Below are 20,407 nucleotides of genomic sequence, written 5' to 3'. Positions count from 1 at the left end.
AACGCGCAGAACTGCTGACATTGCGCGTTCTCTTCTGTGGCGAATAGATCTAACCAAGGCTCTCCCCACTGTCGAAAGAGACCTTGCGCCACGTCCGAGTTCAGACGCCATTCGTGATCCATCATGCACCGGCGGCTGAGTTCGTCCGCCCTGGCATTCAGAGAGCCTGCCAGGTGTTGAACCACCAGGGTCACGCCCTGATGTTCCAGCCACTGCCAGAGGCGCAGAGCCTCCTGGCAAAGGGTCCACGACCCCACACCGCCCTGTTTGTTGCAGTACCACATGGCGGTGGTGTTGTCGGTGAACACTTGCACCACGCTCCCCCTGACAGAGGGGAGGAATGCCTTCAGTGCAAGACGAATCGCCCGCAGCTCCAGAAGGTTGATGTGGAGCCGGGACTCCGCCGGAGACCAGAGGCCTCTGATCTCCGCCTCTCCCATGTGGCCTCCCCAGCCCTGGAGGGACGCGTCCGTCACAACTACGTGCTCCGGCTGGGGTAGAGAGAGGGGTCTGCCACTGACCCAGTCGCGGTCCGTGAGCCACCACTGCAGTTGCTTCGCAGTGCCCTCCGAGATCAGGACATGATCGGACAGGTTTCCCTGATGCTGGGCCCACTGAAACTTCAGGTCCCACTGCAGAGCCCGCATCCGCCACCTGGCGTGACGCACCAGAAGGATGCAGGAGGCCATCAGTCCCAGAAGCCGCAGCGTCAACCTGACCGAGACCCGGGATAACGGTCTGAAGACAGGAATCAGAGCCTGAATATCCCGAACCCGCTGCTCGGGTGGGTAAACCCGAAACTGCGCCGAGTCGAGAACCGCTCCGATGAAAAGGAGCTTCTGAGAGGGACACAGGTGTGACTTCGGCACATTGATGGAGAACCCCAGCAAGTGCAGGAGGTCGGCCGTAGTCTGGAGGTGGCTGACGACTGTCTGGGGCGAGCCCGCCTTCAACAACCAGTCGTCGAGGTAGGGGAAGACTGACACCCCTTGCCTGCGCAGATGGGCTGCGACCACCGCCATCACCTTCGTGAACACCCGTGGGGCGCTGGTAAGGCCGAAGGGGAGCACGGTAAACTGAAAGTGCTCTAGGCCTACCGTGAACCGCAGGTAACGCCGGTGGGCCGGCAGGACGGGGATGTGGAAATAGGCGTCCTGCAAGTCCAACGCTACCATCCAGTCTCCTGGGTCCAGGGCAGCCAGGACCTGAGCCAAAGTGAGCATCTTGAACTTCTCCGTCCGGAGGAAGCCGTTGACGTTCCGCAGATCCAAGATAGGGCGTAGGCCCCCTTTGCCCTTCTTGGGTACCAGAAAGTAGTGGGAGTAACAGCCACGTCCTACTTCTGGCCCAGGAACGCGCTCGATGGCCCTCTTGGCCAAGAGGGCCGAAACTTCCTCTTGCAGAAGTTGCAAGTGATCCCCCGACACACGGTGGTATTGAGGTGGCATGGATGGAGGGGAAGACTCGAAGGGGAGGGAGAAACCCCTTCGGACAATTTGCAGCACCCACCTGTCCGAAGTGACTGTATGCCAGTGGGAGAGGTGATGGCGAACCCTGCCTCCCACAGGCGTCACATGGGCCTGAAAACTCGGACTAGGAAGGTTTTGAGGCGGGGGCTGCTGAGGGAGGTGTGGACTGGCCTCGCCGCTGACCCCGACCACCGCCGCGGCGGTTCCCACGTCCGCCACCGCGCTGCTGGATATTTTGCGGCGTGTGGCTGGCGGTCCGTGGTGGGGCGCCCCTTCCGTGGCCACGAAAGGAGCGAAAGGCACCCGATTGCTGGCGTGGGGCCGTAAGGCCCAAGGACTTGGCCGTGGCCCTGGAGTCCTTGAAACGTTCCAGCGCATGGTCTGCCTTGTCGCCGAAGAGGCGACGGCCATCAAACGGCATGTCCAGGAGGGTGGCCTGGACATCGGCCGAGAAGTTGGCGGACCTCAACCAGGCGTGGCGTCGAACCGCCACCGTCGTTGCCATCGCCCTGCCCAGTGAGTCCGTGGTATCCAGCCCACACCGGATAGAAAAACGTGCCGCATCTCGGCCGTCCGCAAGGGTTTGGCTGAGTTTAGCCCTGACCTCCTCAGGGCATTGTGGCAGCACCTCCGCAACCGTGTCCCACAGAGTGTGGGTGTAGCGGCCCAAGAGACAGTTGGTGTTCACTGACCGTAGCCCTAGGCTCACAGACGAGAAGACCTTCTTCCCGAACTGCTCATATCTCCTGGATTCCCTGTCGGGCGGGGCCGACGGGAATGCGGTCTGGGAGTTGGAGGCCTGGATGACCAGACTCTCGGGGGTGGGTGGACAAAAAGCAAGGGTCGCCCGGTGCCGGGCGGTAGCGTCTGGCCACGTTCCTGTCCACAGGGGGGCCTGTGGCGGGCTTGGACCAAGTGCCCAGAAGAACGTCACACAAGGCCTCGTTGAACGGCAGGAGGGGCTCCGCGGAGCCGGACTGCTGTTTGAGGACCTCAGTGAGGAGATTAGTCCTCACGGCCGCGACGGGGAGCTGAAGGTTTAAGGCCTTAGCTGCCTTCGTCAACACTACACTGTAAGCAGAACCCGCCTCCGAAGCCACAGTCGGGGGCGACGTAAATCCAGTGTCTGGCGAGGTGTCAATACCACTGGCCTCCCCAAGCTCATATGTCCAGTCCTGATTCGACTGGCAATCACGTGCCAGAGGGTCCTCGGACCCCTCCCATTGCTCCTCGTCACCTGGCTCCTGGAGACCAGGATTAACAGCCAGGGCCTCCTCGTGGAGATAGAACTCTCCGAAGGCCGACGGAATCGGCGCCCAGCGGCGCCCCTCCGACTCCTGAGGAGGACCGTAGGAAACATTGGGGGCAGCAACCACATCGGCCGCCGGGGACGACACCTGAAGGGACGGCGCCGGCGAGGTCGTAGGGTCGACCGGCGAGGTCCCGGATCCGGAGCCGGATCCAGCGAGGTCGTGCGGCGCCGGGACCGAAGTCGCCAGCGGCGCCGGGCCCGAAGTACCCGACGTCGTCGGGGCCGAAGCGCCCGACCCGGAAGGACCTCCAGACGGAGCCGATCGGCCCGAAGGCGCCACGGGAACCGACTGAGGAGGGAGTGCCCTCATGGCCATGAGGTACCTCTCGACCTCCTCCTGCGACGCGCCGTGCCCAGGGACCCGAAGGTGTGGGGCAGGCGGCGACGCTTGCGACTCCCGCGGAGCCGCGTGGGCGGTGTCGCCCGAGTCCCCGGTCGCATCGTGCGAGCGACGGGGCGGGTCGGAGGATCGATGGTGTCGCTCCGACCTCTCATGCCTCTTACCTGAGGACTTGGAACCAGACGATCGGTGTCCACTCCCGGAACGTCGATGACTCCGACCTCGCGACCTGTCCCTCGACCTCCCGTGGGACCGGGACCGGGACCTGGAGCGGCGCGGGGCCGACTGCCTCAGCTCGAGACGCTTGCGGGACCGCTCCCGCCTAGCCTTCGACGTCAGGGCCCGGCAGTCGGAGCAGGTTCGATCGTCGTGGTCGAGGCCTAAGCACTTCAGGCACCGGCGATGGGGGTCCGTGACCGACATGAGTCGGCCGCACTTCGAGCAAGGCTTGAACCCGGGCATCCCTGGCACCGATAGTCGAGAATCGACTAGATAGAGGATCAAAAAGATCAAAAAAGTTTTCAGTCAAAAAGTGACTGGGGGTAGAGCTTCTTCCGGATCTGCGCTAGCTGGCGCGGAAAAAAGAAGAACTGACGTCAGCGCGCATGGGCGCCGTCTATATACTCCGACGACGTCATCCCGGCGCTCACGACGCCGACGACGGACGCGGAGCCGCAGACGACGCCTACCAGCGCGCAGGGGTATTGCTACGCAAAAATTTCCGGATCCAGTCTGACGCCTGGGGATATTCTAAGGTAAGGAATCTATCACTAACGTGTCTCTTTCAGATGTGTTGGTCAGTGAAGGTGCTGGTGATTGAGGAGGTGGTGGAGGGCTAAGGACTCTAGGTCTATCTCGGTTTGGTATGTGGAAAGATCAGAGTTCATCAGATACTAAAGTGAGATTTCTTTTCTTTGGGTGTATTTATCCCAAATGATGAGCAAAAGTGGGACCTGTGACAGGATCGATGTAAATCTTTTGCAGCCTAACAGTGTGCTCCTTTTTTTATGATTCTATCAGCTCACTAGATGTCGAGTCTAGTTTCAAAGCAGAATTTGGCATGTTCTTCGATTCTGGAGTGAGTGTCTCGTAGTGTTGAGTGGTGGTTTTAAAGCCTCGTAGCACTGTAAAAAAGTGGCTCTGTATATACTGGACCAAAGTAAGGTACAGTGTGCACAGAGTCCACAGTCCCCAGAGGTATGGCAGAGGCTAAAATTAGATATAACCATACTTTTTAAAGTGGTAGCTTGGTCGAGCAGTAAGGCAGTATCAGAGGACAGTGTAAAGCATTTGCTGTTCACACTCAGTCAGCAAATGGTCTCACACACTCAAGGACTGAACTCTAGGCCAATTGTTGTTTGTATAAAAAATATATTGTTTTATTTTAGAACCAACAATAGGTATCAATATATACTCTCTCAGAATGAGTTACTTTAGTTAATACTTTTCAAATAGGCAATAGACTTGAGTACAATAGTTACAGTTGTTGCAATAGGCAACACAATTTCAAACACAATGTGACATTGAACTCAATGGAAATTTCTAGTTAAATGCAATTAATTACTTTATGGATTACTTTTCTAACCACAGGAGTGGATCTTATATTCAGTCCTGGGACATCTCCTGTAAACAATTCAGTAAAAGCATTTTGGTTACAGTTGTGATTTTTAAGGAATATTATAGTATTTTCAAAGTTGACACTTAGAAACTTTTTCACATAGAATCACCAATGTTATCCTATGGGAGTAAAGAAATTCACTTAGTAGGTAAGTAATGTTATCGTTACTTTTTCTTACTCCGTGTTGGATCCTGGATCCAGCACTGGCGTATCTCCTGTAAACAATTGAAAGAATATGTTTAAGTCATACAGGGGATTTTTAAGGAATATTTGTAAGTTTGGAAATTGGACTCTTAAGAAGATTTTCTGGTGAAACAATGGTTTCCTATGGAGGAAAATTGAGTTAACAGTAAATCATGGTTAAAATTACTTTTCAGGTTCAGTGCTGGGCTGAAAGATACAGGAAAAATGCAACTGGGGTGAACCAGTTACCCCAGTTGAGACTGGGTAAGCAATATAACAATGACTCAACTGGTATATCAAACAAGGGACTGTTCAAAATTAAAAATCAATCACACAGAAAACAAGTGAGACCAAAGTAGGGTAAATCACGGTTATATTGCTATAGGGCCGAAAGATACAGCACCTGGATTGCTCCTGATAACAGGTGAGTAAATCGAAATTCGTTGTTCGGCTGATTTTAGATGAATATATTTTTTAAAGTTTCAAAACTCCACACTTAGAAGAATTTCCAAATGAAACCACCCTATGGAAGAAAAGTGAGTTATCGGCTTTTGGGTAAGTACTCGACTGGCAGAGTTAAGGTTCTGGGCATAGACTCAAGGGTCTCCCAGGGTCAGGTAGGTACAGTTGTTACACCCTCAACGGCACAGGGGCAGCTCGGTGCAGAGCGAGTAGGCCCAATGTTATCTTATGGAGGATAGGGGGCCTTCGGGTGGTGGCTGCTAGCAGGCATGCCACACGGCTGTGGGAGCTGAGCCCCTGGTCACTTCCACAGGGCAAGTAGGGAAGTAGAGTAGGGTAGTTACAACACTTCCAGCTGCACTCGGGCGGCTGGGTACAGGGTGCTTTTGGGCCTTTGGCCGCTCAATGTTATTCAATGGGAGACTTGGAAGTTGAACAAAGGCTGCAGGCTCGGGGACGGAGATTCTTCAGGTACGACCACCCCGTCGAGAGCTAAGTTGGGATCTTGGAGGATAGGTAGACACCCAAGAGTTGGGCACAGGGAGCCGTGGGGCGCTGGGTGCAAGGGTGTCTTTGGACGTCTGGAAATCTTCCCCTCTGCTGGTTGCGGTTGGAGGGGTCCCTTGTTGTGAGGCTGCAGCTGTCGTCAGGATCGCAGAGGAGGGTCTTTGGGCACTGGATTCGGGGTCACAGTCGCTGGGGGACGTCCTCAGGGTCTTTGTCCACTCAGTCACAGGCCGGGCTCGGCGAGTGCAGAGTGTGCTGGATTTGCGGTTCCTGGCTGGCACCAGGGTTCTTGCTGTTTGAGCAGAACCACTTGTCACAGGAGTCCCAGTCTTTAAATGAGCAAGGCAGGCATGTCCTCCAGGGTTTCCGGGATTGCTGTCTGCAGGAGACGCCGGGGTTTTATCAGGAGCAGGTTCAAGGATCAACAGGCCGGTAGGGCTGGGGCTAATTCAGTTGGTGTCATCCTCTTGTTAGCAGCTGCACAACAGGTCTTCATGCTTCTTGTTCTTCTTCTTGTTTCAAATGCAGGATCAGAGGAGGGAAGGTTCAGGGTGCCCCTAAATACTAAATTTAGGGGCATTACAGGCAAGGCAAGGGCCGAGACCAATGGGTCCCTGTCCTGGGGTCAATACACCCCCTATCCTGCTCCTCTCTTGTGGGGGGGGGGGGGGGGGGGGGGGGGCAAGGGCCTATCTCTGATTGGGCAGGGCTCCCCATCCTCAAGATTGCGGGAGCTCGGAGTTATGCTTCACCTCGCCACTCCCACCTGAAGGGTGGGGCTGGCAGAGGCTGGAACACCCCATTTCCTCACTTAGAGTTTCCCGCCTGTCTTCACGCCAGAGTGGGGTCAGAACTGGTGGCGACCAGTTGCGGAGTACAGCAATTGGCCTGGAGAAGCTCACAAAAGGCGGCATGCCTTTGAAGCTTCCCCTGCCCATGCCGGGGGAAGAGGCTTGGCACCTCGCCCCAGGATGTGCATTGTTTCAGGCCCCAGAGAGCGGCAAGCTCTCGACCCAGAGGTCCATAAAAATGTCTGGTGGTAACAGCCTCGGTAGCCACGCAGTCAGGACACTGGAAGTTGGTTAGGTTTCAGGGGGCATCTCTAAGTTGCTCTCTGTCGTGCATTTGGCATTAAACCCCACACTGGCATCAGTGCGGGTTTAATGTACTGAGAGGTTTGATAGATTGTAGCCTTTATGGTGCTGTGGAGTTCGTAATGACAACCTCCCAGCACTATATACTCTTAATGGCATCACTGCACTTACAGTGCTCAGGAATGTCCCTAGGTACTGTAGGGGCACAGGTCTCATGCACCTCTGCCCACACCACTGGCATAGTGCACTCACATAGAGGGGTGACTGATGTATGCCAGGGCAGTTTGTTTGTGGGCATGGCACACAGGGATGTGTGCCATGTCGAATCTTTGTATAGTTCTGCACAAGGACACCTACCCTGAGGGATATTCCGTCTTATGGAACCTTCAGGAAACATCTAAAGGCCTTCCTGTACTAGATTACTACAGCCCGGGACCCCGCTACCAGTGACGTTTCTCTAGGCAGCACAGAGATGCCCCAGGGTGATTTGTGCGCTATAAAAGATCAAATAACATAACAAATAACAAAGGCAGAGTGTGTGTGTATCAGGTTACAGGGCCCCTAAGGGTGGCACAATAAGTGCTGCAGCCCTTAGGGGTCTTCTCTGGTCACAAGGCCATGGGTACCTAGGGTACCATTTACCAGAGACTGACATGTGGCCAGAGATGCCAATGGGGTTTTTAGTTTCAACACAGTTTTAGGGAAGGAACACAGGCCCTGGGTACCTGGTTGGTAGTAACACAGGAAGTACATCAGCAATTCAGAAAAGAGTGGGGGTATACCATGCAAAAAAGATTGCACTTTCTCACAGGCACGATGAGCCAAAATGTGGTTTCGAACTCGAGCAGTTCTTGGCATAGTGGTGGCTGAAAACTGTTGAAGAGTCGTCTCAGGTATCATAGTTCAGATTTCTCAATGCTTGCTCAGAACTTGAGACTCCTGTCAAGATTGGACCTTGGAAGGAAGATCCTTGGATGCCCTGGACAGTTCTAGTGCTGTCTGTATTCTGCATGTGGGTATTCACTAGCAAGCCCTGGAATAGTTGTTTTCCGAAGCCTGAGCGCTCTGAGGAATCATTCTCAACTCCGCTTCAGCTAGCTTTCTGGGATACCAGATGGGCCTTCCCTCTCTTCATCAGAGTATGTCCCCTGGACATTTTTGGCAACCAGCTTGTTCAATTGCATGTGACAGCTTTGTGCTGCACCTTGTAGTGCATCCAGTGAGGTTTCCTCCTATAACAGATGGTATCATCATTAAAAGCATCTGGAATGCTAAACAGACCCTTCTTGGGGTTAAAAAGGTTACAGACCCTATGCTGATCTGGCCACAGGAATTTCCTGTTGAATTTAGGGCAGAACTGGGAATGCGTGTTCTCCATAACGAGGGCCCTCACAAGTCAGTCTCATAAGCCCGCAACTCAAAATAACCCAGTCCAATACTGAAGAGTTCAACGTTGTATGGTGTCTTTGTGTCTCGTAGAAACCAACTCTGGTCCTAGGAATTGAATGATTGGCTTCTATGGCGAGAGGGTCACAGAGTTACAAAAGAGTACTATACAGCAATGCCCTCGCACACAACAATCAAGGAGTAAAAGACAGTAGTTATGTAATAGACAACATTCTATACATAGAGCCACTCATTCAGACAGTTGCAATTCAGTTCCGTTTCTTGGAAGATGGATAAAAGTTTATTAGTTCCACAACCGCCGTCAATCAGAGTGGTAACTGAAGTACTTGGAAAACGGCGACCGGAAACCATAGGAGGAGGCATACTACGTCCGTGATACTTCCGGATTCAAGGTGCACCCACGCGAACCGGTACCTGCACGTGGATCCCCCCCGGTAGAAGCTTAATGTGCACACTCATGAAGCACGTCCGATGCTTGCAGCACTCTGATTCCGTGTGCTCACGATTGTATATTCTGTGAGAATTCTACCACGTGAAGATTGAGATAATGGAGGGTGCCACCACTCCGGGAACCTCCAAAGACGCTTCGAACAGTTACTCTTCTCCGTTCCTTAAAGACATACGTACCCGGCTAAGACGGGTTGGATCAATATACTTATACGTGATATAATTCTGTAGAATTGTCACCACACCTACACGAATGTAGGTTCAGTCTTAAGCCCTGAGTCGCCGCAGTGATTTGTTTCCCACGCGATGCAACACGTGTCGGCTGGTTGTGGAACTAATAAACTTTTATTTCTCTTCCAAGAAACGGAACTGAATTGCAACTGTCTGAATGAGTGGCTCTATGTATAGAATGTTGTCTATTACATAACTACGGTCTTTTACACCTTGATTGTTGTGTACGAGGGCATTGCTGTATATTATTGTCTCGTAGGTTTGGTGACAGATCTACTTTTGAACAGTTAAGGGGTCTTATCTGCTCGCCTGTCCTCACCACGCCATACCGTAGCTATTTTGCATACATTAACGTTCACACAAGGGAGTGCGCCCACACTTATCAGAAATACTAAAAACCCCGTCTGTTGTATTACAAAAGAGTACATCTGAATCAGATGCCGTAAAAAACAATCCAAGCTGAAGCTGGTGTATTATGGGTTTTTCAAGAGATATCCCAAGTCACCTCAAAGCATACATTTCTACCTTGAAGAACAAAAACTTGCAACATCAGCATCCAATACTAGATGATAGGACAGCCAAAGCATGTGATCTATAGCAGCACATGCTTCAAGCGGATACAAATGGTTGCAAAAGACAAATTTTATTTGGAAATGGAAAAGAAAAAAGTGGGAGAATTTTTAAAGATTTTCACAAAGAAACAAAAACATTAGTGTAGGCCTCCCATTTTACAAAGGCAAGTTTTGACACTACTTTACGGAATACAGATGCTCTGCTCTCCTATCAGGCAGTGCATTCATTTAATTTGTATGTAAGAATCAATTGAACTCTTAACCAGCAGCAATTCATACAATATTCATCTTGTTATTAGACTCGTAACCAGGGTGGATAGGTATACGATTTATACATAGCTATTTGGACTTGAGACTAACTTTCGATTTTTCATAATATTTCAGGACAGTATGAAAGAATTTCCCTTCTCAGGAGAACAGATATTAGAAATTTTAGTAAGGCCTACTTTACACTCCCAAAGAAAAGAGGGCCTACTCCAATCTTGCTGGAGAGGTGGTAAGATTAAGCGTCCTTATGAAATCTATACTGCACAAAACAACGAAAACCCCACAAAAACCATGAAAAAGCTGCAATACATGTATAAATGGTCACCAACTAGAGAATGAAACTGAATGATATATTCAGGAATTGGATATGTACATATTAAGTGTTGCCAACAGGAAGCAGACTGACATATAGAAAAACACAATGAACTTGACTTTGCAGTGCAGATCTTATAATACCTGTACTGATGCTCCTTGGGGCTTGTATCCTCTGCCGTAGTATTTGCCTCCTCTTCCAAAAGTTCTTATGACTGGGGTGGAAATAACACCCCTAGGACGCCTACAAGCAAAACAAAAATACAGGAATGTACATTAAAACAGCCCAAGCTCATTGTTGACATTAATGCATACCCAGTGTAAATAAAGTTAGTATGCAAAACTTTGGAATTGAAGACACGTCCTGGTCCATAGGTACAACTATTTCCTTCCACTGCCAATATTCACAAGATCTGGAATGGGTGCTGTACCACTCTCTCATGCATTTGCAAACATGCAACACACATGATAATTGCACAATGAACAATCCTGATACTTAAATGTCTCCCAGGCAGAACTGGTACATATATGAATGTAGTTTGCCAGGATGCGCCAATGAATTAATGAGTAAAAATGATCTCCATCTTAATGTTTTGGCTTGTTCTGGGAAATGTCTTATAACCAACTACTACTGCTGCTGTATATGGATTATGGCTTAAGTTCAATAAAAGAGCATTTTGTCTAATTGACTAAACAAAAATACAGAATGCGATTACTGAATACTTATCACCTAGCTCAATGGTGTCCTACATAGGTCCATGAGAGCCATGCCAATCAACAAACAAATTTTCTTAGCGTGAATCTCTAAACTGACCTCATTTACAAAGTCTGGGTTTCCTGAAAACTTGGGTGAGATTCTGACCACCTGGATCTACTGTGAAGTTCACTGCTCTAGATGATTGGAAGGAATTCCTTGTGCCTAAAAACTTACATCACTAAAGGGTCTTCCTGTTGAATATCCATCTGTAAGAAACTAGATTATTGAGATGGGTGCCTGCCTATCGAATAATCAACCCTTGTCAGAGAAAACCTTCGCAGTCACTAATTAAATTAACCATAGCTCCACCTCCTGGCAGCTATGACACAGACTGTGAGAATGTAGGGCAATGAGCAAAGTCGTTATGCAGGTCCTATACTGCAAGACGTTGAAATGCAAAACACACACAAAAATAAAAAGAATTTGAATATAATATAATGAACCAAAGAACAAATGATCCAATGAAGAGAACCAGAGATAGGAATTTTTTAAGTTTTAAATAAGAATACCACTGAGAAACAAAGCACCATTGATAGTCATTGCTCCCAGTAGACCAGGATCTATGCACCATTTGAAGCCAATGGCAATGGAGTGCAAGTTGGATACATGAACCAGGGCCGTCTTGGTCAGAGATTTTAAATCTCGACTTAGTCGTTTCAGTCCCAAATGAGTACATTTCTAAAACCTCCAGGACCTCAGAGGAAGCACTCAAGAGGCTCATAGGATGTCAGGTAGAAGCCAACAGCAAGGACCAGTTGCACGAAAGGCTTCTTGTAGCTCATTGTAAACCTGTACCTTCAACATGAAGTCAGCCTTATGGCCATTGGAGTCCACTTATTTGTCCTTGGTACAAGAGGGAGCGGGTCTAGTCCTTCACTGCTCCTCTCAGGTCACAGGCAGCAGGTCCAATGTTGTTCTGTTCTTCCTCAGGTCCAGTAATGTACTGCAACTTGGTGCATGCAGATGCCACATTTATGCCTGGTATGAGCTAGTGTGTGGGAATGACTTCTGGGCAAGTCCTAACTAATAGGGTAAATATTCCCAGGTCTAACCCGATCCACGTTGGGCACTTTCAAGATGACAAAAATCTTTGGTCACACTAACCTTGGGCTCAGAGGGCTGGGGATGTGAACCAAGGTAATCCTAGTGTCCCATCACATCTAACACTAAAATCCATTGTTAGGGAGCCACTGTACCCACAATAAAATCCAGAGACAGAAGTCGGGTAGAACAAAAAGGGATTTCCAGAAAGCAAACCGTCAACAAGAATTGTTCTGGCATCCTGCTTCCTTCATTTCTAGTAGGCCTCCAATGTTATTTGTAAAACCCATAGACAGAAGTCTGGTAGGACAAAAGAGGGTTCATCAGCAACCAGACAGCGAATACACAAGGATTGTCTTGCCATCCTCTTCTCTGCCTTTCACGTGTACCCTAAAGTGTTATATGCAGACCCGGCAGACATGTCAAGAAGGATTTGACACTGCAATTTGGAAAAGGATGCTAATAGCCCTCATCCTGCTTTCTTGGTGCAATTCAGAGGAGTAATCTCTGCCCATTCAGTCAGTCTATTGTTTGCTCATGGGAAACAGTTCACACCTATTCAAATGCTAATCCTTGGCAGGGAGACGTTTGAGAGCAAATTAGTCTCTAGGAACTTCAGGCAGATAAATGTTAACTTTCTGGGGGCGTGGCTTGGGCGCCGATGGCGATGGTCGCCTGAGAGCTCGGCTCCGGGACTGAGCCCGGGATTATCCTGTTAATCGGAGGCCGCGGGGCACCCTAGCCCCCGCAAATTGTTGTACGGCCCGACTGGACCCTACTGAGGCACCTGATGCAGCCTGAACGGGTGGTGATACGCCCGAAACTCGAAGTTTGTGGTCCCGAGGAGAGCGACCCAACATGGCGCCCGGACCCCTTTGTCCCCTCGGACGGGACCATTAGACTGGAGGAACGTCGCTGGTTACAGCGTGCCCTCCGCTCTTTTGTCTTCCTGGAAAGTGAGGAACTGGACTTTGACCTGATGAGACTCTGGCATCGGTGATTGCGCCTGGATGGTCGGATGCCCCTACCATAGTGAACCCCGGCACACGGACGCCTGAGGACCTGACGGTGGTGCCGACCCCCGACGCAGCACTTGGCTGCATCCCCCGATCGACCCGATCCCATGGGAAGCACGACCCCCTGGCGCCACAAAGTCTCTGGTGATGTGGGTGGCCCTCGCTCCGGGTCCTCGTTAACCAGACGGGCCTGCCCGGCCTGGCGCCGAGTGTCTCCGCCTCCTCCTCAGTGCTCTCCGACGACACGGTGGTGGCGCGAGCCGAAACTGTGGAGGTCCACCTGGCCCTGGAGAAGAGGATCACCAGCCCTCAACCTGAGGGCCAGCAATCGGGAGAGTTATAGCCGACGCCCGCACTCGGTGGCGCCTTTACCTGAGTCCACACTGTGCGCTTCCAGCGACATTGGGAAACCGAGAGGGGCCAAAGGGACCACCCCGGCCGCCTCTGACTCGGAGACCCCGGACAAGGAGGGCCATGGAGACCCGGGAAGTGCTGGTGGAGCGCCGTTGCAGCAACAGTTTGACCGCGTCCTGGAGGCGATTGCGACCACACGCTCGGCCCTTCAGCAGGACATTGCCCAGGTGGCGACGAGCCTGGGCCTCCTTAGGGCGGATCACGGCAAGCTGTCGGACAGGGTCAAAGAAGTGGAAGGCTCGGTGAAAACCTTGGAGCCGGCGCAGCGAACCTTGGCCGCGACAATGAAAGATGCCCTATCCCGGATTTCTGCCCTGGAGCAGCGAGCGGAGGATGCGGAAGGCCGTAACAGGCGCAACAACATCCGAGTGGTAGGCCTGCCGGAGAAGATCGAAGATGGCGACATGGTGGCCTACTTGGAAGCCTGGCTCCGAGACACGGTGGCCCCGGAGGGCTTATCCTCTTTCTACACCCTTGAACGAGCTCATAGAGTCCCAGCAAGGCCACCGCAACAGGGCCGTGCACCGCGTCCGGTGGTGGCGCGCCTACTGCATTTTCGCGACAGGGACCTCATCCTCAATGCCGCTAGACATAATGGCCCCTTCAAGGTGGAGAACAGCCAGGTGAACATCTTCCCGGACTACACCTATGAAACCCAACGCAGGCGGTTTTCATTCTTGGCGGTCAAGCGCGAGCTCCGGAGCGAGGGCATCCAATACTCGCTCCTATTTCCTGCAAAGCTCCGCATCATTGTCGATGACAAGACTCAATTTTTTGATACCCCGGAGGATGTCTGTAACTGGCTTGAACTCTATAGAGCTGGGAAAGATGGTTTAGCCTCCGCATCTCAGCCAGCGGTGGAGCCGGGACAGCGACGGCGATCTAAGAGGATACGGAGTCGCCGGGGCCGGTCAGGTGGCCCTTCAACTGCGGAGACATCGACGGAGCGGAAGGGAGTACTAGAGGTGTTGTCTGCACTGTCTGGTTCACGAGATGATACCATTGCAGAAGAAGAGAACCCTGGTGACGAGGGGGCATCGACGGACTCGGAGGACTCGGTGACAGATAGCATCAGCACACCGGTGATCACGCCGAAATCGGTTGAGGACCTTCTGGATGGACAGGGTTGATGGGGTGAACTGCATCCTTTTGGGTGGGGGCCCGTAGCGGGGGTGGCGGGAGCCGATGGTTCAGCATGGTCTCCGGAGAAGCGGGGGGTGGGGTGCCTTGCTTTTGCCCCGAGGGTTTCCGATACGGTTTTGGGCTTGCTTTAGTCCTGGTAGCCAGGGCATCGAGGGCCCACTGCCACCACCCAGCCCGCACCTGGCCCTTAAGGCCTTCCTACGGTGGCGACCGTAGGATTAGTTGGGGACGAAGGGTTTTCTGGGGGCATGGTTTGGATGGGAACTAGATGGAGCTATTTGGGTCCTGTTCTGGGGAGGGTGGGCAGGGGTTTGGTTAGAATAAGAGTTGTTGAGTTTTGGTTGGGGGAAATGGCCGCCATCAGTGCTGGGTTGATTGTTGTTCGCTCTTTGTTGGGACCCAGATGGGGAGACTTTGCACGAACAGTATGGGACAATGGCTGACGTTGCTAATGTGAAATGTATTACTTGGAACGTGCGGGGGCTTCATACCATGTCTAGGCGGCACAAAGTCCACGCTTATTTAGTGCGTAGGGGAATACAAATGGCGCTGCTACAGGAGACCCATCTGAACAAGGCGGAAGGGGCGGCGCTACAGCGTAGGTGGAGGGGGCAGGTCTTCTACACGTCGTACTCCGCGTATGCCAGGGGGGCGTTAATTTGGATTAGAGCTGGGGTTCCCTTCCAGGTCACAAACTCAGTGGTAGATCCAGAGGGGCGCTACGTGGCCATCTCGGGCACTCTGGGGGGGAGGGACCTGAACGTTTGCTGTGTATACGCACCTAACATGGACCAGATTGCCTTCCTTTCTAGGTTATCGGGCTCGTTGGCCCACTTTTTCACGGGGCCCCTACTGCTTGGTGGGGATTTCAATTCGGTAGTGGATGTGGAGACCGATCGCTCGCATCCGCCCCTCCCTGATTCTCCGGTCCGCCGTGTGGCTAAAGGTCGTAGGGACTGGCAGATACGTTGGGGTCTGACGGATATTTGGAGAGCGCAACACCCCGACGCTAGAGACTACTCCTACTTTTCGGGCCTACACGAGTTGCACGTTAGGTTGGACGGGATTCTTGGCTCGACTGAACTGGTTTCAGCGGCGGTCCGTTCCGAATACTTGACTAGGACCATCTCGGACCATAACCCCCTCCTACTGGCCCTTCGCTGGTTTCCGGGGGCGCCGGCGGTGCCCACCTGGAAGTTACGTCCTGAGATCCTCGAGGACACTGTATTCAAAGCGGACTTGGGAGATAAGATCGAGGAGTATTTCGCGTCCAACAGGGGCACTGCGAGCTCGAGAGCGCTGGAATGGGACGCTTTTAAGGTGGTGGTGAGGGGTTATTGCATCACCAAGAAGGTAGGTATGAGGCGGGTTATCCTCGATGACTTAGACGTGGCTGATCGGAGGCTTTGTGAGTTGGAACTCCGCCGCTCCGGGCACCCTGAACTTCAGGGACGCACGGCAGAGGCGAAGGAGGCGGAGGCGGCAGAGGTCGAGCGGCTGCGCTGCTTCGACTACAAGGCCTATACGGTTCGGTCCCTCGCAGAAGGGGATAGATCGAGCGTATTGCTGGCATGGCTGGCTAACCCTACGCGCCAGACCTCACTGACGACGTCCATGCGCAAGGCGGACGGGACCATGGTGCACACTCAACCGGAGATTCTAAGCTGCTACCGGCACTACTACGATCAGTTATATCGCAGTCGTGCTGCCAAAGACCCTGACCTTCTCGAGGACTATCTGAGGCCCCTGGAGCTCCCAGCGGTGGAGCCTGACGTGGCGAAAGCCCTGGGGTCCGATATTGAACTGGGGGAGATCCGCAGCGCCATTAAAAGGATGGCGCGGAATAAGACCCCGGGTCTAGACGGTCTTCCTGTGGAATTTTACGCGGCCTATGCCGACCTCCTAGCTCCGAGACTGGTGATCGTATATAGAGAGGCGAAGAGGCTTGGCCAACTCCCCGGCTCGATGCGCGAGGCCCTGGTGGTTCCCCTCCTCAAGCCGGGACGGGACTCGGCCGATCCGGCGTCCTACCGTCCCTTATCGATGCTGACGGTCGATTATAAGATTCTGAGCAGCATCTTGGCCTCGAGATTGCTGGGCCACATGAGCTCCCTGGTACATGAAGACCAGGCTGGGTTCATCCCCAAGCGCAACACGACCATGAACATCCGTAGGTTGTTCCGCTTGCTGGGTGAACCGCTCGTGGATGCTCCGTGCCCGGTGGTCCTATCGGTAGATTTAGAGAAGGCATTTGATAGCCTGGAATGGGACTACCTGCACACTGTGTTGCGGCGGTTTGGCCTCGGCGAGGGTTTCATCAGATGGACCGCGGTCTTATATACCTCCGTATCGGCCAGGGTTCGGGCGGGTCCGTTAATTTCCTCACAGTACCCGGTGGAAAGAGGCACGAGACAGGGCTGCTCGTTATCCCCACTTCTCTTCGCGCTGGCGGTGGAGCCTCTCGCACTGCTACTCCGATCGGGGGCTCATTACAATGGCTTCTGGACACCTTCGGGTCCGCACTACATTTCGTTATATGCCGACGACCTGTTGCTCTTCCTTGAGGACCCAGTTGTGGCCCTACATGGAGCTGCGACGGCGCTCACGGCGTTTGGGGAGGTCTCGGGCCTCCGGGTGAATTGGGCTAAGACATGCCTTTTCCCGGTTCGCAGAGGCACCCCTAGCCCAGTCCTCAATAGAGAGATTAGATGGGAACCTGACTGCTTCAGGTACCTGGGAGTGTATATCTATCATGAACCATCTGACCTCCTGGACGGAAACATTACCAGATGCAGTCGAGCGCTACGGGGTAATATGGACTTCTGGGCTACGCTACCGCTTTCGATGGCGGGGCGGGTCGCTCTCCTCAAAATGGTGGCTCTTCCCCGGTTGCTGTATTATTTCCGGGCGCTACCGGTTTGGATCCCGCCGGCCACATTTAGGCTCCTACGGTCAATGATAGTCGGATTCCTCTGGGGCTCGGGCCGCCGAAGAGTGGCCCTTAAAACCCTGATGAGGCCAAAAGCCGAGGGTGGGCTCGCGGTGCCGGACTTTGAGAAATACTATCTGGCGGCGCAGCTCCAGACCCTCACCCAGGAGATTGCCAGGGAATTCCGGGGCCCGGAGGACAAGAGAGGTATGGGGATGGCCAGGCATGTTCTATCCTTCATAGCTCTACGCCAACGTTTGGCCTTGCAGGACCTGACGCTGGAGGAGAAGACCATTCGCCTGTGTTGGAACCGAGCCCACGCCCGGGGCCAATTGCGAATACCGTATGCGCCTGAAATACCTTTAGGGATGTTGACGGCCTTGCCCCATGGCGGTGATTGGTCACGGTTGGCGGACTGGGAGGACGCGGGGCTGCAGTTGGTGGGGGATCTTTATGAGGCTGGGGTGCTCTTGCCCTTTCAGGAGCTCATTGACCGCTTCGAGATTCCCCGCGGAGACTTCCTATTACACTCGGCCCTGGTCCGAGCGATCCAGGCGCACTGGAAAGGTGGACAGAAGGAACCTCCTACGTCTCCGGTGTGCCAATACGTCATGATGTCTGCGGGCACGGTGAAGGCGGTCACTTGCCTCTACGGTAGACTGATCAATGAAGGGCTGACCCCCCTTACGACCTTGAGAGCCCGTTGGGAGGCAGACATAGGCAAGGAGATCCCGGAAACGACCTGGTCTCAACTCGTGCGGCGGGCTTGGAAGGGGACGCGCCACGCCCGTTTTCAGTTGGTCCACTATTATGTACTCCATCGGGCATACCTGACCCCGGCGAAAATCCAACAGTACTTCGCCACGGGCTCGGCGACCTGCCCCAGATGCCCGGCGCCGGAGGCAGACCTCCTCCATATGTTGTGGGCCTGCCCGGGATTATCCTCCTACTGGGTGGAAGTGGGGAAGACCCTGACGGAGATGACGGGGAGACCCCTATCGGTCGATGCGGCGGTGGGACTCTTGCATTGGTTTCCACATACCCCCAAAAACAAAATTTCCAGTAAATTTATTGATCTGGGGCTTCTCCTGGCTAAACGAGAGGTGACCAGGAACTGGAAGGCACGAGCTGGTCCGACTGGGAGCAGGTGGCACAGCGAACTCTTGAAGTGGGCGGCGGGAGAAAGCACGCTGAGATACCAACTAGCTGGGAGACAGCATTACAAAAAGGCACAGGAGGCAGCGCTAGAATGGGAGACACTAGTGCAGGCCCTCAGGGACTATTGCGCCCCCAGCGACTCTGATAGCGAGAGTACGGCACGCCCCGAGCCCCGATAGGCGATTGCGATTTCTGTTTCTGATACTCTCCTCTTGGGTCCTCTCATGAATCCTACTGCGGCTGCTACCATACACTGATGGCGGGGTTGGGTTGGGGTGGGATTACTTTGGAATTTAGTGTTTTGTGGGGGGGATTTTCTTTTGGGTTTTAGGGGCTTGTTTAGAAAAGCAGATGACGGACAGAGGATTATCCGGACCAGCTTTGCTTTCCTGCTGAGCCCCCACTGGATTTTGTCGCCTGACCTTTGGGCTATGGGCTGAATGATTGTATATGAAAACATGCTGCGGGGGGTAGGTGGGATGCAGTTCATTGATTTTGTTGGCTTTATAATGCTGGTCATACATGTAACATTTTGCTAATTCCTGCAATAAAAATATATTTAAAAAAAAAAAATAAAAAAAAAATAAATGTTAACTTTCTAAAAGTAACTTGCTTGCTAATTAAAAGTTAAGCTTGAATTGGATTTTTAAAAACTAATAAAATAGTTGTTTAATTTTTCTAACTAGTCAATTCAAGTTGCACAGCATTAGGATTTCTGAGCTGTACTCTGGATTTCTACATAGGGCGGCTAAGCTTGTCACAGTGAAAAATAGCTTCTGGGAGCTAATCACTGTTAAGGACATATCACATTCCTGGCCATCCTACTTTTAAATATCATGCACCCTGCCTTGTAAACGACAAGGCCTCTATAGGAGTGACTTTTGACCATTGTAGTGGGTGGCGTAATAGGTGCTTCAGTACACTAGTGGCATTTAACTTCCAGGCCCAAATACACCTTGTACCACATACTAGAGACATGTAGGCAAGTTAAATATATTGATTAGGAGTACGCCAATTTGACTATAAAGCGGATCACAGGCACTTTACTAACGGTTGGTAGGGGCACGCATAGACATTCTAGTAGTTTACACTGTACAACAATGTGAAAAACGTCTTGCTACTATTCAGTTAACCAACCCTGAATTCATGCAGTGTAGACATTCCGGTTGTTTCCAAATGCTTACTAATGACCCAGAGATATGTTGGAGCAAGAAGAACTTTCTTCCATTAACTTGGAGTAAAATGTCACACAGGACATACATATAGCAGTTAATTTGATGTGGAATTGTGCAGTGTACAAAATGCATTTTATGGCTTTTTAAAAAAAAAATAATGTACTACAATGATGTTCCACAGTTGAACCATAAAAGAAAACGATCCATTTATTAAATAAAAGCTTATAAAAAATGTATATTTAAACAGTGACAATACTATAGGACTGGAAATACAAGTTTCAATACAACTAAAGGACTGAGGAGCAGCAGACTACTTTATGGAATGTATTTACCCTCTTGGTCCGCCAACAGAAACCACCTGTATAGGGAAAGGTCCTCTACCCCGTCCACGTCTTGTTCCAGCCCAATGGCCAACAACTGTGCCAGCTATTTCAAGTTTCCCTCCCTGAGAAGGAATAGGTTGGACTCCTGCAATAAAAGAAAATAATTACTTTAACTGGGCAATTAAACACTTAAGTAAACATCATCATTTTTTTAAACATATATAAAGATT

At 52.0% G+C, this 20,407-nt stretch overlaps 1 protein-coding gene across 2 annotated transcripts in view; it reads right to left on the bottom strand.

Moving 5' to 3' along the window:
- Positions 1-20,407, bottom strand: part of FAM120A (family with sequence similarity 120 member A) — a 453,805-nt gene that overhangs the window by 35,236 nt on the left and 398,162 nt on the right. For both annotated transcript variants that reach the window (XM_086939166.1, XM_086939165.1), the window contains 2 exons: positions 20,187-20,322; positions 10,366-10,465 (listed from right to left, as the gene is read on the bottom strand). In XM_086939166.1, the coding sequence (XP_086795292.1) occupies positions 10,366-10,465; positions 20,187-20,322 (236 nt within the window). The remainder of the gene's footprint in view (positions 1-10,365; positions 10,466-20,186; positions 20,323-20,407) is intronic.

The sequence above is a fragment of the Lissotriton vulgaris genome, chromosome 9 (assembly GCF_964263255.1).
Source record: "Lissotriton vulgaris chromosome 9, aLisVul1.2, whole genome shotgun sequence".
In the NCBI taxonomy this organism is placed as follows: domain Eukaryota; kingdom Metazoa; phylum Chordata; class Amphibia; order Caudata; family Salamandridae; genus Lissotriton; species Lissotriton vulgaris.
This window is presented reverse-complemented; position numbering and strand designations above follow the sequence as displayed.